The following is a 17531-nucleotide window of genomic DNA, read 5'->3' as shown; positions in this document are numbered from 1 at the left end:
GACAATAAAAGAGTCCAGGCTAATGGTAAGAATATTGATATGAAACTGACTTGAAAGTTTGTGTTCCTTGAGTATATGCTTTCTGCAAGAGATTTTTCACATTATTATATATTCTGTAGCAGTATAGCATTCCCACTCTTACATGGCTGTTAAAAATCTTATGCGCACTATTTTAAAGTCTATTAAAAATTATGTTCACACAAACAATATTGATATGAAACTGACTTGAAAGTTTGTGTTCCTTGAGTATATGCTTTCTGCAAGAGATTTTTCACATTATTATATATTCTGTAGCAGTATAGCATTCCCACTCTTACATGGCTGTTAAAAATCTTATGCGCACTATTTTAAAGTCTATTAAAAATTATGTTCACACAAACAGAATTTTTTAAGGTCAGGTGCTAACAGGGACTCTTTTATTGTCTAATTTTTCGATGTATGATTCTCAAGAGAATAAGCCAGAGATGTGTTTACTATGTAAATTTTATCATTGTTTTAAAATTAACAGTAACACAAACTCTAGCATGAAAAGGCATCAGAGTATGTATGGTCTAGGAAAAGATCCACAGCGGGGGGGGGGAGGGGGGCGGGGAGCAACTGTTTAAGTAGTCTCACCCTGAATGATTACACATTTCCTAATTGTGGTGAGAATAACTTGGTGTTCAGTTCCAACTAGCATTCTAATTCTATCACTCACTAGCTAGTTATATGACTTTGGGAAAATCACTTATCCTTTCTGGACCAGTTTCTTCTATTTGTAATCTAAGTGAAATATATGAAGATTAAATCTCACAATTTATGAAAATGATATATGATAAATACTCATTCTTTTTCTTCTACCCAAGATAAACAGAGAGTATGTTAGAGAAAATGGAGGCTGATCAGAAGTGATAGGTATAGCAAATAAGGTATCCATCTGGTTGGCCTGAGTGGCCCCAGAAGATTAGTCATTTTTATTAAATAGGCTGTAACAAATTAGGCTGTCAAGGAAAGTACCTAGAAGGACGTTTGATGTGGAATCAGCTTGGGTTCCTAGAACCTGGGACAAATCCTAGGAGACTCCATGGTGGAGTTAGCAGTACAAATTACTTGTACCAAAATAAGAAAGATTACCCAGGGTTAGCTTAAGTAATAATTATTAAAATCAAGGATAATTTCATTTCCCTCACTCCTTGACTCCTACTATGTCTGTGTTTACTTCTTATGAAAGCCTTCAGTTTTTAAACTTCTTCCTATTATCCCAGGTTGACAATATATTTATTTATTTTTTTACCTCAATCCTGTGATAATTCATTGTATCATATGCTTGCAGGAACCTTCATTTTTTAAACAGCAATGTTATAGAGATAAAATTCACATACCATGTTATTCATTTGTTTAAGAGGCTATAACTTGACAAGTTTTATAATGTCACAGAATTTTACTAATCTGTTTTATGTCACTATGTTTTTGGTGTTTTGAAAAAAATATATGTATATATAATTCAGTCTATAAGATTTTGAGAGTAGCTTCTTTTGCATCCTCTAATCTTTTAGGTCCATTCACATTGTTATGTATATCACTAATTTCTTTTTTTCTTGTTGAACAATGTTTCACTGTGTGAATCCTTGTGGTGTCTTTTGCCCATACTCCTTTACCTTGACCACATTCCCCAAACTTTCTACTTACCAAGGCTCTCTTTTGACCTGAAAGCCGAAGCTACAGCCCCTGCTGTACTACACACTTACCACGATTACACCCATGCCTTGATCCAGAATATAGAGGAAAACAATGTGTGGGAATTTACCTCACAGGTATCACACATTCAGTGATCAAAAAGGAAGCTTTCCTGTCCTTGAAATTTTAAGCATCTCCCATCCCCCTGCCCACTGCTTTGGAAGAGCCTGTTGCTGGATGACTACTTGCAGTTGTATGGTGACCTAAGTACCACCATATATGTATATAATTTTTGTGCATTTTATACAATTATTTTTAATCATATTTAGACCCTCTCCCATATCTTTACTCCCAAAGCCCCCCCTACCAGATTTTATTCATTCTGTCCTATATATTAAGGCCTCTCAAGTTGTTTGTGTCCCCAGATGACCTTTGGTGTGAGCTCATCCACTGGAGCAAAGACTTGAAGAGTTATACCAGAGCAGTATTTATTCTAGAGCAAACTTGTCAATACTAACGCAAAATCGTTTCATATGCTCTAAGGCCACAGCATTATAAGATTTCTACTCCTAGAGTTTGGATAGGAACTCATTGCAGTCCTTTGTGAACCTGATAGTTTTTTCCTTTTGCAAATGGGTAGCTCTTCGCTGTTAAATTTGCTGCTCATTTCCCACTTGCGTATTTGCAGGGATTCCCCTCTCTGGGCAGCTTTTCCTTATATTTTGCTCTATAAAGCTAGCTGCCTTGGTCATCTCAGACTGAGTTTTGTCTGGGTTCTCACTACTGTATCTCTAGGCAGTGTAATGTGACAATTATATGTTCAAATAATTTGTCTCTCATTTTTCACAGATGCTGGGTTTTTGATCTTTGAGAGGTGTGTTTTTCATATAGTTTGTTTTTTAATTTTTAAGGTATTTCAGGAGGTAACATGAATCAAATTTCTGTTACTTTACCTTCTCTGGAAACACAACTTTACAAGCTATATTTAAGTGCTAAATTATGAGACCTGGATTGAAATTGCCCAATTAATTCAGAGGAGATTTGGTTGGAGATACCTTTATAAAAGAGGTCAAATTTGAACTAGGCTTTGAAGGAGGGAGGACATCCACATGAAAAGCAATGACATAAATAAAAGTAATGGAAAAGGAGCTAGCCTGGATTTTTTACCAATGAGTCAGTTTGGAGAACTGATAAAATGAGTTACAGTACATAGGGGAATCCTAAAATTAATGGGTGTATAGTTAGGTTAGGGCCAAATTTGAGAAGTCTTTCAATAGCAGGAGTCATGATAAAACACAGTAATAGAGGGCCATTAGAAGTTTTAAACTGCAAGTTTTGTTATGTAATGCAAACAGAGTTTAGTATTAATATAAACTTTTATGTCCACTCTATGTATCTCTTTTAACTTAAGTACATCTGTTACTCTCCTTTCCTCTGAGTAAAATAGAGAGTAGTCTCATAAAAGCATAGCTCATATTGTTTTGATCAAATGTATTGCATTTACTTAAAGACTGGAGCAAACCCATTAACCTTCTCTAGTTCTTAAAATCTTTAATTTTTGTTGATAAAACACATTTTCCATCAGTAATTTTACTGTTCTTTTCAAGATGGATTTCCTGTTTTCTCTGATTTTTTTTTGAAATTACAGCCATCACACTAGATATGCTAATAAATTCTTTGTAATGTGGAAGTTGATGGAAATATATACTTCTGTAATTTTTAATGCTTGACCATATCAAAGTAACTTTCTGAACATTTTATTTCACTTGAAAGCTGCCGACATCCAAAGATTTTTTAAACATGCTACTTTTGCTTATTTCTATATTATAATGCTATAGCACCAACTCATTATTTTGTTTTAAAATGATTAAATTTTTTCAGACTGATGTAATATATTTCAGTCTTTCAGGATATTCTATATGTACGTTGCTCTACGTAATAATGTTTGAACTTGACCTTTGATACACTGGGTCAGTTGAATTTCAAAAATAATAAAGGAAGTTTTTTGTTGCTGTTCTTTTTCTTTTTTTCTTAAAGTCTTCACTTTGACACATCAGTGGAAAGCCTTACAGGTTCACATGGAAAAGACAGACATGATCACAGACAGATGCTAACCTAATCAGAAAACTGATGTCTGTCAGATAATGCTGAAACTGATGTTCTGGGACTTTGACATGCAAAGGGCTGAAAGGATTAGTATTCTTCTCTTTCTTCCTCACCCTCTCCTTCAACAGAATCCACATCAACCTCCCCATAATCCTTCTCTAGCTAGGGCAGCCATGTCCTCATGGGCCTCAGAGAACTCCCCTTCCTCCATGCTTTCACCCACATACCAGCACACAGATGCATACTTGGCATACACCAGGCCAAACTTGTCGTGTTTGTGGGCCCGGGCCTCAGCAATGGCTATGGTGTTGCTCAGCATGCACACAGCTTGCTTTACCTTGGCCAGATCGCCACCAGGTATCCCAATGGGATGTGGTAATTAATGCCAACCTTTAAGCCTTTGGAGCACCATTCCGCAAATTGGATGCTGTCCTTGATCCTGATGGTGGCAATGGCAGCATTGACATCTTTGGGAACCATATCCCAATGGTACAACAGGCAGCACATCATGTACTTACCATGGTGAGGGTCACATTTTACCATCTGGTTGACTGGCTCAAAGCAGGCATCAGTGAGTTTTACTACAGAAGGCAGCTCATTGTAGGCTTTCTTAACCTAGATGACAGGAGCATATGTAGCCAGAGACATGGGAGGTATGGTACCAGGTTTTCTTAGAATTCTGTCAGATCAACATTCAGCGTTCTATCAAATCTCAGGGATGCAATGATGAAAGACAAAATTTGACTAATGAGGTACTTAAGGTTAATGTAGATTGATCACTCAATATTGAAGTTTATACAACAGATGTCATAGATGGCCTCATTGTCTACTATGAAGGCATAATCAGAGTCTCCTGGAGTGTTGTGAGTGATGAGGATGAAATTATAGTGATGGAAACATGGGAGGCTGGGTAGCTGGAGAATTCCAGCTTGGAGTTCTTTCTATAACTGACAGAGAGCTGTTCCATCAGCAGGGAGGTGAACTTTTTTAAATTGATATTTTTTGAGAATTTCATAAAATATATTTTGGTTATATTCATGTCCCATTCCCTATCCCCTCTCAGAACCACCCTCACCTCCATACTCCCCCTATTCATGCCCTCTATTATTCTTTTAAGGCTTATCAAGGCTAATTTGTATTCCCCAGATGCTCTTGGGTGGGAGTCCTTCCCCTGGACCCTGGTTAAACACCTGTCATCACACTCTAAAAGAAAACAGACCCTCCCTCTCTCAGCAGCTATCAATTGCCAGCAGCTCCTCAGCTAGGACTGGTGCTTCTTGCCCAACTCTCCCCTCTATGCTGGGTTTTTGTCTAGCTTGTGCTTGTCCAGGTCTTGTACATGCTCTTGCAAATGCTCTGAGTTCATATGTGTAATTGTCCTGTTGTGTCTAGAAAACATGGTTTCCTTGTAGTCACCCACCACTTTTGGACCTTATAATCTTCCCACTCTCTCTTCTCCAATAATCTCAGTCTTGCGAGGAAAGAGTATAATATTGTTTGTCCTATTTAGAGCCCAGTACACTGCAATCTCTTATTTTCTGCACATTTACCAGTTTTACGTCTCTGTGTTAATTGCCATCTGCTGCAAGAGGGAAAAAAATTTAATGCTCCTTTCCCAAAAATATGTATGGAGAAGAAATTTTAAAAGGAGATTTATAGAAGAGAACAAGCATACAAAAAGAAATTGGGAACAAACTATTCTCTCTTAAATCAGAATCAAGGTCCAGAAGAAATACAATAACAGAGAAGTAATATAAGTGTTGATACAGAAAGATGAATTTAAATCAGCAGAAACAGTTTTAAGGATATTTTGGAAATTTAATTAGAAGCTAAGAAATTTCCATTAAGTAGAACTCTTTAGGTTTAGAGGTTTTAAACAATATAACTTTATGGAAAATTTTATAAAAAGGATGAGTGAGTACAAAAATTTGGGGAGAAAAATTACTTAACAATAAAAGTACACACTTTGTGTACATGGTATCAGGGATCTTTTCTAGATTTGATCAGAGGAAAAGATTGCAAGAATGAGAATAAAAACTAGATATATTAAAGGCAGATTTAAAAGTATACAGAGTAACCACCCCTTCCTTTCAGTGTTCAAATATTCATTTCTGGGTATATATTGAAAAGCCTCTAAGTCCTAATGCAAAGATACATTCACATCATCTATAACCACCCCTTCCTTTCAGTGTTCACATATTCCACTGGAAGATTACAGAATAGAAGTTGCTTAGAGATATGAGTCCTTCTTTTGTATAGCAGTGTATGCTGTAGAAGGAATTTCTCTTTATGTAGAACTTGGCTATCCAGAAAGGGGCATACAAACAAGATATTCAGAATCTGTATGCAAAGAATCCAGACAAACATATCATCTAGATACAGATAACATTAATCTGGAATAAAATTGGAAAGTATGAAATTTGATGTGAGTTTATTTATATAAAATGAGTGTTGTGAAGTGTATCAAAGCAGAACTACTTTGCAGACATTAAAAATCAATGCAAAATCTCACAAAAGTGACAAATTTTCCAATGGTAAATATATTAAACTTAGAATTGGAGCTACTTAGAATGTGATCAAAGTCATTTAGACACCTCAGTTTCTTTTCTTTTATGAAACCAAATTATACTGAGAAAATGCTGAGATTTTTTAATGATAGTGTAAATAGATGCATAACATGAAATTTGTGATGATATAGTCTCCTGATATCTTAACTGTGCTGTCCAGACCTTAAGGATTGAATATATCCTTACACAGCCTATTTTAATGGGATGTGGATGAAATGACACTGTTAATAATACAAGATTATTCATCATAACATTTTTTTGAAAGCTAAAATAAATGAATGGTGGAGCCTAGTCCATTACTCAATCGCATATGAAAACTATTTGTAGGAAAACTTTAAAGGCAGGAGGTCTAGCAAATTAGTCAACAAGAAATATTTGGCTTTGTTTTCAGTAGAAGGAAAGAACTGATTGGGTAATCATTGATTCTGGCTGAATAAGCCATGATTGCATTTTGAAGATGTCATCTACATTTGCTTTATAGAAGATTAAATTTTATCTCATGAATAAAAATAAAGGGAGAAGCCATATAGTACCTACTTTAATTTTATTGTTAGAGTCTCATCTCATTTCTCTTTTAAAATTTTATTTTGCTTTAGCTACTATTATAGGTATAGCATTTCTCTTAAGAAATATTAAAATCATTCCCTGACAATAGCTATTGAACTGTTAAGAAAACTTATTTTTAGCCCCAAACCCACATTTGAGAATATCTACTACACAAATAAATACATGTAAAACAATGTTCATTGCTTCATTGCTTATCATTTCAAAGGCTGTAAGACTACTGAAGTGCTGTGATATGGTCCCACATGTAATACCGTGCATTCACTAAGAATGAAGTTTATGTTTGTACACTGAGATACAAGGCTCTCCAGTTTCATCTGCTCAAGTGAATTTTTTAAAACATAGTTTATTTATTATTTTTATTTTATGTGTATGAGTGTATTGCCTGCATTTATACACCTGTGTCATGCAATGCCCTCCAAGGTCAGAAGAGGGTGTCAGATTCCCCTGGAACTAGAGTTACAGACAGTTGTTATCTGCCATATGTGTGCTGTGTGCTGGGAATTGAAACCAGGCCCCCTCCAAGGGAAGCCACTGCTCTTAACCACTGAGCCATCTCTCTAGCTCCAAATTTTAACATATATATATATATATATTTCTAGTTCCTAGTTGACTTGATGAACAGCTGAAGCTCTGCCTAATGTGATTATGTGTCTTGAAAATACTAATTGATAGTTTCTGGGTTGGAAAGTCCTTTTTCTTATTAATATCCTAATTGAACATTTAAGTACCAAGAATATGCCAAAGCACTAGTGAATTCAAAGATGCTGGTCCCAAAAGTTTTCCAGCTGTGGGCTCCTCCTTATCAGCTGCCTGACAGTTTTACCCCTACTGCAATATTTAATATTTCCTACTACTCAACTAATTTGAAAAGGAACTCCCATGGACTTACTGCACTTCAGTCTCCATATATGAATCGTGAGTCACTTCTTGTTTTAAGAATGAGGAAAATTTATCCAAATTAACATTGCTTTTACAACATGAATTGTTATTCTTTTACATCTACATTTCTGAATAAGAGGGGCAGCAAATGAAATATGGCTAGGGTATAAAGTGTCTCCATTTGCAAAGGAAATGTTGCATTTGTAAACAAAGACATGTCATTCATTGGTAGAGGCAGGAAAACATGATCTATAAACCTGTTCTAAAGTATATGTGTAATGTAGGAATATTTTTCTTTATCTAGAAGGAAAATAGTTGGATTGATAGTCTCTTTCATTTCTGTAGAATCTAATATTTACTGCAGTAACAATTTTAATTTTATGAGTTTAGACTGAGGTTTGTATTATACATACGTGTAGAATCAGTATTTTCAAGACTGCATTCTTAGTGAATTATGGATTTTTCTTCTTAAAATTATTTTTCTTCTTGAGTATAACTCTATTTAAGTTTTGAAATTATAAAATATGAAGGGGACAAAATATTCCTTTATATTAGTTCTTGCTGTTAACTTACTATAATCTTAGAAACTAATTCATATCAGTCCATGATTAATTTTATAAGGAAACATTTCTTTGAAACTACATATTCTGTCTTACCAAATTCTTCATTTGCCTCATTATTAAGTTGTTTATTGCTCTCATTTTGTGTACTTTTCCAGTCTTTCTTGTTTATTATTTTTAATATAATAAAATTGTGTATATTCTTCACGTGAAACATGGTATATGAAATATACACACATTATGAAATCTACCCATTATGATGTTCAACACAGTTCTTTCTCTTAAGGGTAGATCGAAGGAAGAACTACCCATTTGTTGGGAATGTTAAAGTGTAGGTGAAAGACATAGTCAACAGGCACTCTTCTCACCGGAGCCCTGTCTCAGCTCTTCACTCTGGGAGCTAGCCTATTAATTCTCTGCTAAGCCTTTAAGCATTTGGGGACAAGTAAGTCTCCTGTTGGGACTCCCTACACTACTTTTACTGTATAATTACATCTTAGACTTGAAAGATAATTGACAAAATAGCAGCAATGGACTGAGTATTGGAATATTTAAAACATAATCCTTACTTTTCAAAGAGGTAAAACAATTCAGTTGTTATAATGAACATCTTGCAGTTAATACAGATATCCTTTTCCTTTTGTCTTAAAAAAACTCATACAAAATGCAAAAATCATTCTGGTAAAGTCCTATAGCAGTATTATTCCATGTTATTATGGAAAGGAACTTTGGACAGTCTAAAGCTTTTATTTTATGTGTGGGGAAATCAAATATAAATAATCTCTTTTATTCCTCTTAAAAACTTTCTACCATTTTATTGCCAGTGACTTAAATACACAATATTTTGAAAATCTAAAAAAAGGATATCAACTATAACTGTAGTGAAAATATCAGACTACCCAGTTAAATAGAGTAAAACCCCAAAAGTTCCCTTTATCACAGTTATGTTCCTTCCTTGAAATGAAAGTTTGTAAAAGGCCGTTACCAAGTTTTCTTGTTTTTAACCTTTTAAAATTTATCTTTTTCTTCATATTTTTGTAGAATTTTATATTGATTGATATTTATTTTGATTATATTTAGATCCCCTCCTCTATCTGCACCCTTCTGATACCCACCCTGTCCTGTCCCACTGGGTTTCATGTCTTCTATTGTTTATATCAAGGACTGTCATATCAAGTTTGTTTCACAAAATGTCCTTCAGTTGTACATCTATCCACTGGAGCCTGGTTAACCTATCTGGAGTCACACCCTTAAAGAAAACAAACTCTCCCGGTCCCAGCAGTTACCCATTGTTAATAGTTCCTCAACTAAGATTGGGGCTTCTTCTCCACTTCCTCACGTCTATGCTGGGGTTTTGTCTGGCATGAGCTTGCATAGGTCTTGTGCGTGCTGTTACCATTGCTGTAAGATCATATGAGAAAATTCCTAGCTGTCTAGAAAACAAACAGGGTGTTGGCTACTAAGTGTGCAGGTTCTGACTGACTTCCTGGGCTAAGTAGGAGCTCCCTTGTACATCAACATTTTCCCCCAAAGTACAGTAAAAGGTGATGATTGTGTGAAAAAAATGTATTTATATATTTTCTCTATTCTTTCTTTATCTAAGTTAGCCTTGATTTTATATTTTTCATATAGTAAAGTAATGAACATATATCAATAAAACTGTTAGATGATTGTATTTTCCTGAACTCTCTTTTGTCTATGTTTTTAAAATAGGTTAGAAACATGAATATGTAAATAGAACTTTAGCACCCAGACATTACAAACTTGTTTGTCTTGATTCCGGGCTCAACTCATGTTCTTGTCACAGGGCTTTGACCAGCTTCGACTTGAAGGATTGCTTTGTGATGTGACCCTGATGCCAGGTGATACAGATGATGCCTTCCCAGTGCATAGAGTCATGATGGCATCTGCTAGTGACTACTTCAAAGCTATGTTCACAGGTAGGTTGCATTTTGACACCCTACATGCACATTAAAACAATAAGAGAAATCCAGGTCTGGAGAGATGACTCAGCAGTTAAAAGTACTGGCTGCTCTTGCAGAGGACATGGGTTTGATTCCCAGCACCCACACGGCAGCTAACAATCATTTGTAACTCCAGTTCCAGGGGGAATCTGACACCCTCTTCTGACTTCTGCAGGCATTGCACAACATGAGTGCCCTTACATCCATGCAGGCAATACATTCAAACACATAGAGAAGCAATAAGAGAAGTCCATATTTCAATATTTTCATTTCTAATGTGAAATTCAGTATTTTGGTCTTTGTCATTATAAGAAACACTTTCAGAAGAATTATTCACCAGTCTGTGTGCTTGTGTGTGGTACTGTTCTATCATGGGAAACTGAAACCCGTTCATACTTTACTTCATAGCTTTTCCTTTCCATATCTGAATGAGCCACCAGAGACTGTATTCCTGAAATATGGTCTTTAATCCATCCAAGACAGGAAGTGACAGAAGAACATTTTGGAAGCACTTCCATCATCTATGATCTCCATTAGTATAAAGAGAATTGCCCTCAAGTACTCTATTTTAACTGTAAAAATTTGCAAAAGCCTTAGGGTGTGGATGCTTATATGAAATAAGACTTCCTTGGTTTTATTGCATCTGATTAGCAGCAGAAATGTGCTTAACCTTAATTATCTACCTTAATTTAATTGGATGTCTTTTCATTTAAGGTGGCATGAAAGAACAAGATTTAATGTGCATTAAGCTTCATGGTGTGAGCAAAGTGGGTCTAAGAAAAATTATTGATTTCATTTATACTGCAAAGCTTTCTCTTAACATGGACAACCTTCAAGACACGCTGGAAGCTGCCAGCTTTCTGCAGATTCTGCCAGTTTTAGACTTCTGTAAAGTATTTCTCATATCTGGGGTAAGATGTTTTCAGATCATATTTTTCTTGTGGTAGATGCTGATGTAGAGGTTAAAGTAGGGCTCATGAAATAAGTTGTGTAGACATGTAAAACTCTTGTCATTAGAAAGAGGTGTCATGTAATACATGATCTGGAAGAAAACTGAAAATCAGACAGGTGCATTTTTACAAAGTAGAATCATTTAACAAAAACTTTCTATATAGGTAAATGACATGGATACTAATAACATTTGATAAAGGTATATACCTTAACCTATTTGATAATGTTATATACTTTAATTTGGGTTTATCCACTTTATTGATTTATACAGCACTTGACTTATTTTATACAGTACGCTTTAATAGAATTCTATGAAAAAGTAATCTAGTAACTTTCTAGAATTCTGTTTAAATGAACTGGGCAATTTTTTCTTCTTTCGATGTGGGAACTAGTTCTTAAGAACTAGCAGTTAAGTGAAAAACTGAAAAGTCATGTCGTGATTCTTTAGAGCATAGCACACTGAATAGTCTTTAGCTTTTAACTCACCAATCAATGAAGCACTTCATCACTCAATACCTGATGATAATGTTTTATTTTAGTTAAGGGCCTTAAATTTTATTTCATGACATTAAATGTCTGGCTTGTACAGAGATACAAAGATTTCTACAGTCCCGGAGTTTGCTGTTATGCTTAAAATTATGGCAATAGTGAAATTTTATGCATTTTTCTAATTCATTTTTTGATGGATAATATATTTCTATAATTTTTTTAAACTCATGTTAATTTTAATATTGTTAAATAATTGTTCTTAAGTCTCTTCAAACTTAATGATTTTCTACCATGGAATCTTCCTTGAAACACTTTTTAAGGAAAAGGTTTATCTAATTATTTTATTAATAAGATGCTTCTTCTCTATCAACAGATGAATGAATGATGAAAATGTGTTGCACACACAATGGGATATTATTAAACCTTAATAATAAAAAAGAATGCATTCCTATCATTTTGAGTAACATGGACAAACTTCAAGTGTCTTATGTTACATAAAATAAGCCATGCATAAGAAAACTAATACTCCGTGTTCTCATCCATATGTGAAAGCTGGAAAAGCTTATCTCCTATAAGCAAAGAGTAAAATAGTGATTACTAGAGTCCAGGGAGAGTAGGAGCAAGGGAGGTTTAGGAAGAGGTTTGTTAAAAGGAAATAGCTCTATAGGAGTATGCTTCAGTGTTCAGTAAGAGCACAGCTGGGTGACTATGACAATGTTCTGTATAAATCAAAATAGCTATAAAAGAGTATTATATTTTAAAATATTTATTTATTTTTATTTTATGTGTGTGAGAGTTTGCCTGCATATATGTGTATGCCTGGTGCCCACAGATGCCAGAAGAGAGTGTTGGATCCCATGGAACTGAAGTTACAGATGGTTGTGAACCATAGTGTGGGTGCTGGAAACAAAACCCAGGTCCTTGAAGAGCAGCCAGTGCTCTTAACTGCTAAGCTATCTTTCTAGTCCCTATAAGAGCGTATTCGTAATGGTCTTACAATGAAGAAATTATAAGTGGTTAGTGTGATAGATATGATAATTACCCAAATATTTACATGACATATATACTGAAACATCACATTTGTTCAGATAAATATATGAAACTAATGTGTCAATTTAAAATAAATAAAAACTAAAAGTATAAAACTGAAAACATTCAAAAATAACTTCCTATAAGTCAACCAATGATCATTTAATAAAACTATTATAATAGGGCTCTAAAAATATTTCTTACCATTTTAGAGTGATTGAATGAGTGTCATAATTACTTATAAAATTTAGCTGGGCATGGTGGCACATGCCTTTAATCCCAGCACTTGGGAAGCCGAGGCAGGCAGATCTCTGTGAGTTCAAGGCCAGCTGGGGCTATGGGGAGACTGTCTCAAAAAGACCAAAAAAAATCACTTATGTAAATTAACTGCTATTTTAAAGGTTTTTGTAAAAGCACAGTTTTATATTATTGACTTAAACCCTCATTACTGCCAAGTAGTCCAAGTGAAGTATTTTAATTTGTCATGTTACTGTTTTCCACAATTACTGAGTTTCTACAATAATTTCTTATTAATTCTATCATGCAAAGCCCATACCCTCAAGAACTATAAACGTTTTCCTTTAGTTTTCTTGATGAGTATTTGATCATTTTATTCATAAAATATAAGCAAGACTTACACTTCTTTTCTGTTGAGACTTTTTTCTCAATAATTTTACATGGAGGACCTTGAGATTATCAACTATAGAACATGTCAAAAAAAATGTAAAAATTTATAAATACACACTGATACTTTACACAAGGTTCTCTATAAAGTCCACCAATGCAAAAATACTCCTTTGAACAGAACATAAGGTGTGTGCAGTCTGTTATTTTGTAGAACTATTTTTGTTTTGTTGGAGACTTTTCTCTTCCTCTAGATTTCTTTGGAAGTAGTGATCAATAAGAAGCATTAATTGAACTATTCTCTGAAAGAAGAAGATCAAGTTGGATAGTTGGATGATTTTATACACACACATATATATATATATGAAAATATATGTGTGTATGTGTGTATGTCTGTATATATATGTATGTGTATTTAAGTATATATACTTATAATATTAGTGTAGTTTTGTCAGAAAAATATAGAATAATTTTTTGGATAACTATTTAAAACAATTTTATTTAAAGAGAGGATGATAGAAATTTTATATTACATTTCTAGTAATTCAAATGTTTCTTTAATCTATTTAAAATGTTTATTATAACTATGTCTTTGAATTCTTGAGAAATTCCTTCACTTTCACCAATGGCTACTGTTGCCTTCAAGATTATGTTCTTTGTTCCTAATGTCCTCAGGAGACATGCTAAACCGTTTCTAGCAAAGAAGCTTGCTGCTAGCAAAGATTACCTGTGGTATAATTTATTCCTATGCCTCTCAGCTGTACCTTTTCTTGCCTAGGAAGTTTTAGGAAATTTATCATTTTCTTAGTACCATTCTACTTTGCTGGCCCTTTATTCTGCTTACTAAGGATATGTCACATTCTCATTGTCTATGAAATGTTTTAAAGAACATTTAGTAGATTATTAGCTTCACAAATTTGTGAACCCCAATGTTCCTTTTTGTCTGATGTGTTTCTTAGTTAAACAAGTATTCAACTTTGGGTGATTCTTTGCTTCTCAGAAATCAAGTTAAATAGGAGAATCAGTAGCCCTGGGGGCCTATTCTACTAAGAACTTCAAGTTTCAAGATACTATGACTATTTCACAAATGATGATTTTTTTTTTTAGTCATCCCCTGTGCTAACTGATTATGGGTGATTTTTAAATAAGGTAATCTTAGGTGCTTAAAACTATATGCTGAAACCAAATGTTTTGGAGGGAATAGGCTTTGTGTTTTTAATGATATATTGAGTTTATAGCTCATATAACTGAAGTACTAATTAAGTTGGAGCTTCCAAACAGAAACATTGAGATTTTTGGTTGTTGTTGGTGTTTGTTTTATTTTTCCTTTTTAATTGAATTTTTGTGAATTTTATACAATATATTTTGAACATATTTAGATTTGCTTCCCTATAGGAACTCCCTTTACTACCTCCACCCACTCACCCAATTTCATGTACTCTATTAAGCATATATGCATATATATATATATATATGCCTATAAATTTGCATTCCCAAATGCCCTTTAGTGTGGGTCCATCCAGTGGAACCTCTTTAAACTGCCAAGAGACACACACTTAAAAGAGACCTATTCTTTCTTTCCCAGAAGCCATTGGTTTCTCAAGTAGGGCTTTGGTTTCTTACCTACTTCCCCACATCTATGCTGGGATACTGTTTGACTTGAGCTTACATGGAACTTGTGCATGCTGTCACCACTGCTGTGAGTTCATATGAGTAATTGACCATATGCCTGGAAAACTGTTTCCTTGTGGTCACCTACCACTTATATCTCTTACAGTATTTCCACTCCTTTCCACAATGATCCCTGAGCCTTAAGGAGCAGAAGTTTGATATAGGTGTCCCATTCATGGATAAGCATTCTTCAGTATATTATCTGCACATTGACCCATTGTGAATTTCTGTGTTAATCAACATCTACTATATAAGGGAGGTTTTCTGGTGAGAGTTGAGAGATGTATTAATCTATGGGTATAACAAGTCATTAGGAATGAGTAATGCTATATCTACTTAGTAGAAAACTGGTGTTAGGATCTAACCTATAGCCTGTGGCCTGTCTAGCCACAGGTTCTAGGTCTGATATCAATGTGAAGTTTGAGATCCATCTTATGAATTAGATCCAATTAGAAAGTGGTTTGTTATTCCCATAATGTTTGTGCCATTGTTGCACCAGTGGGCATATCTTGCCAGGTCAATTGCTGTTGTAACTCTCAGGATTCATAGCTGGATAAGGTTCACTCTAAATTGTCTCTTCAGGTAGCTTGCAGAGGACCTTCTAGCACTCTGAAAGCTAGACATTCTGTTGGGTAACCAAGATTCTTGGCAGTGTCCAATATTGTTTGAGGGTCTATGGTACCCCTTGTCAATGGCTTCAAAAGAGGGACTCCATTTCTTGCATTGGGCTTTTACTTTGGAAGTCACTCGTGTCTAGTTGGGGCAATGTTCCCCTGTTATAACTCCTTTTGATCTCTTTTCATATTGTATAGGCATGCACTTTAAGAAGCTTTTGTAGTGGCAGGTTTCTTTATGGCATTTTCTAAAAGCCTATAGTGAGAAACATTTTTTTTAAAAATACGACTCTGTTCTATCCCATTCTTCATCATTTGTGTGGATGAAGAATGTGGCAATTAAAATGTGAATTAGCACATATGGTCCAGGAAACATTTTTATAGTAGTTTTGAGTGATAGCTTTAGACATCAGAGTAAAGTCACCTTCATCTTAGTTGGGATAAAAATTTCACTTTTGTGTAAAAACATGAGGCTCAGTAAACAAAAAAACAACCTTCCACCTAACCTCATCATCCTTTACAGTGATTGCTTTTTCTCTTAGAGTGATAATTAGCATTATAATTTATAGAAACTGAGATTTTTTTCTCTTGCTATATTATTTTGTTGGTAGTCATGGGAAAGAGAACTATGGAATAAACACAAAATACTAACAATTAGGGGTATAAATAAATAGGCAAAATTATGATCTGGAGCTGTGGTCCCCTCCTGTGAATCTGGTGCTGTGGTCCCTTCCTGTGAGCTGAAACTGTGGTTCCCTCCCATGTGTCTGGAGTTGTATTCTCCCCATGTGATCTGGGGCTGTGGTCCCCTATTATGAGCCATGGTTACACCTTCCTTTGGTTGTAGGCTGATGGTGTCACAGAGTGGAGAATGGAGGATTTGCCAATGTTGTGCATCAGTTTCAACCTTTTCTGCATGACTACACTCCCCATAGTCCCGTCCCCCGAGGTCCAAGGCTGTGCGTAGCAGTGGCTTTACCTCTGTGTTGGACTTACGTTGGGGCCAGGAGAAGTTTCTGTCATTTTCAGTTTCTACTCTTGGGAAGACTGATTCTGAAGAATGGACTTCCTAAGTCCCTTGAGGGCCAGGTATGGTTTTTGACTTAACATGTGGTCCTGGATACCCAGGCCTTGACATTGGACATTTCCCATACCCAGACACCAAGAAAATTTCCATCATTTTTCATTATTCTTATATAGCCCCAGTGTAACTTCACCTGTGCTGTACAGAAAATGTAAAATACCTAATTGAAATTCTACAGATAAAAATCACAGTCTGGGGACCTGAGAGATGACTCTGGTAAGAGCACTGGTTGCTCTTGCAGGGGATTCAGGTTTGGTTCCCAGAACCCACTTGGTGGCTAAAAACCATCTGTAACTCCAGTTCCAGGGGATCTGATGCCCTCTTCTTACCTCTGTGGGCATTACACAACATGGGAGCACTTACATGCATGCAGGCAGTACACTCATACATATAAAATAAAATAATAAATAATAAATAAAATTAAAAGTTAAATCACAGTCTGGGAAGTTAAAAATAAAAAAAAATGGAAACATAAAAATAGGTAAAATTATCCATAAAATTAAAATGACTTTTATATATGGTGAAGAGAATGGATAAATTGACTTTGATTTGTCACATAGTTTTTTAATTTTGTTATTTTGGTTTTTTTTATTGTTTGTTTGCTTTGAGACAGGGACTCACTGTGTAGATCAGGCTGACATTGAACTCATAGAGATCTACCTGCACCTGTCTCACTCATGCTGGGATTAAAGACATAGGCCTCCATACCCCACTAGGGCTGCATTACGTTAGGACTGTGGAGTCTCAGGCACTGTCCCAGACACCTAGCC

The 17531-nt window shown here is 35.1% G+C and overlaps 1 protein-coding gene across 7 annotated transcripts in view; it reads left to right on the top strand.

Annotated features, from left to right (window-relative positions):
- The window catches only part of Klhl13 (kelch like family member 13), a 223089-nt gene that overhangs the window by 188652 nt on the left and 16906 nt on the right, over positions 1 to 17531 (top strand). For all 7 annotated transcript variants that reach the window (XM_029568876.1, XM_008843842.1, XM_008843806.3 and 4 more), the window contains 2 exons: positions 10143 to 10275; positions 11014 to 11210. In XM_029568876.1, coding sequence (XP_029424736.1) covers positions 10143 to 10275; positions 11014 to 11210 — 330 coding nt within the window. The remainder of the gene's footprint in view (positions 1 to 10142; positions 10276 to 11013; positions 11211 to 17531) is intronic.

This window comes from Nannospalax galili, unplaced genomic scaffold (assembly GCF_000622305.1).
Source record: "Nannospalax galili isolate Female #2095 unplaced genomic scaffold, S.galili_v1.0 scaffold311, whole genome shotgun sequence".
NCBI classification, from domain to species: domain Eukaryota; kingdom Metazoa; phylum Chordata; class Mammalia; order Rodentia; family Spalacidae; genus Nannospalax; species Nannospalax galili.
This window is presented reverse-complemented; position numbering and strand designations above follow the sequence as displayed.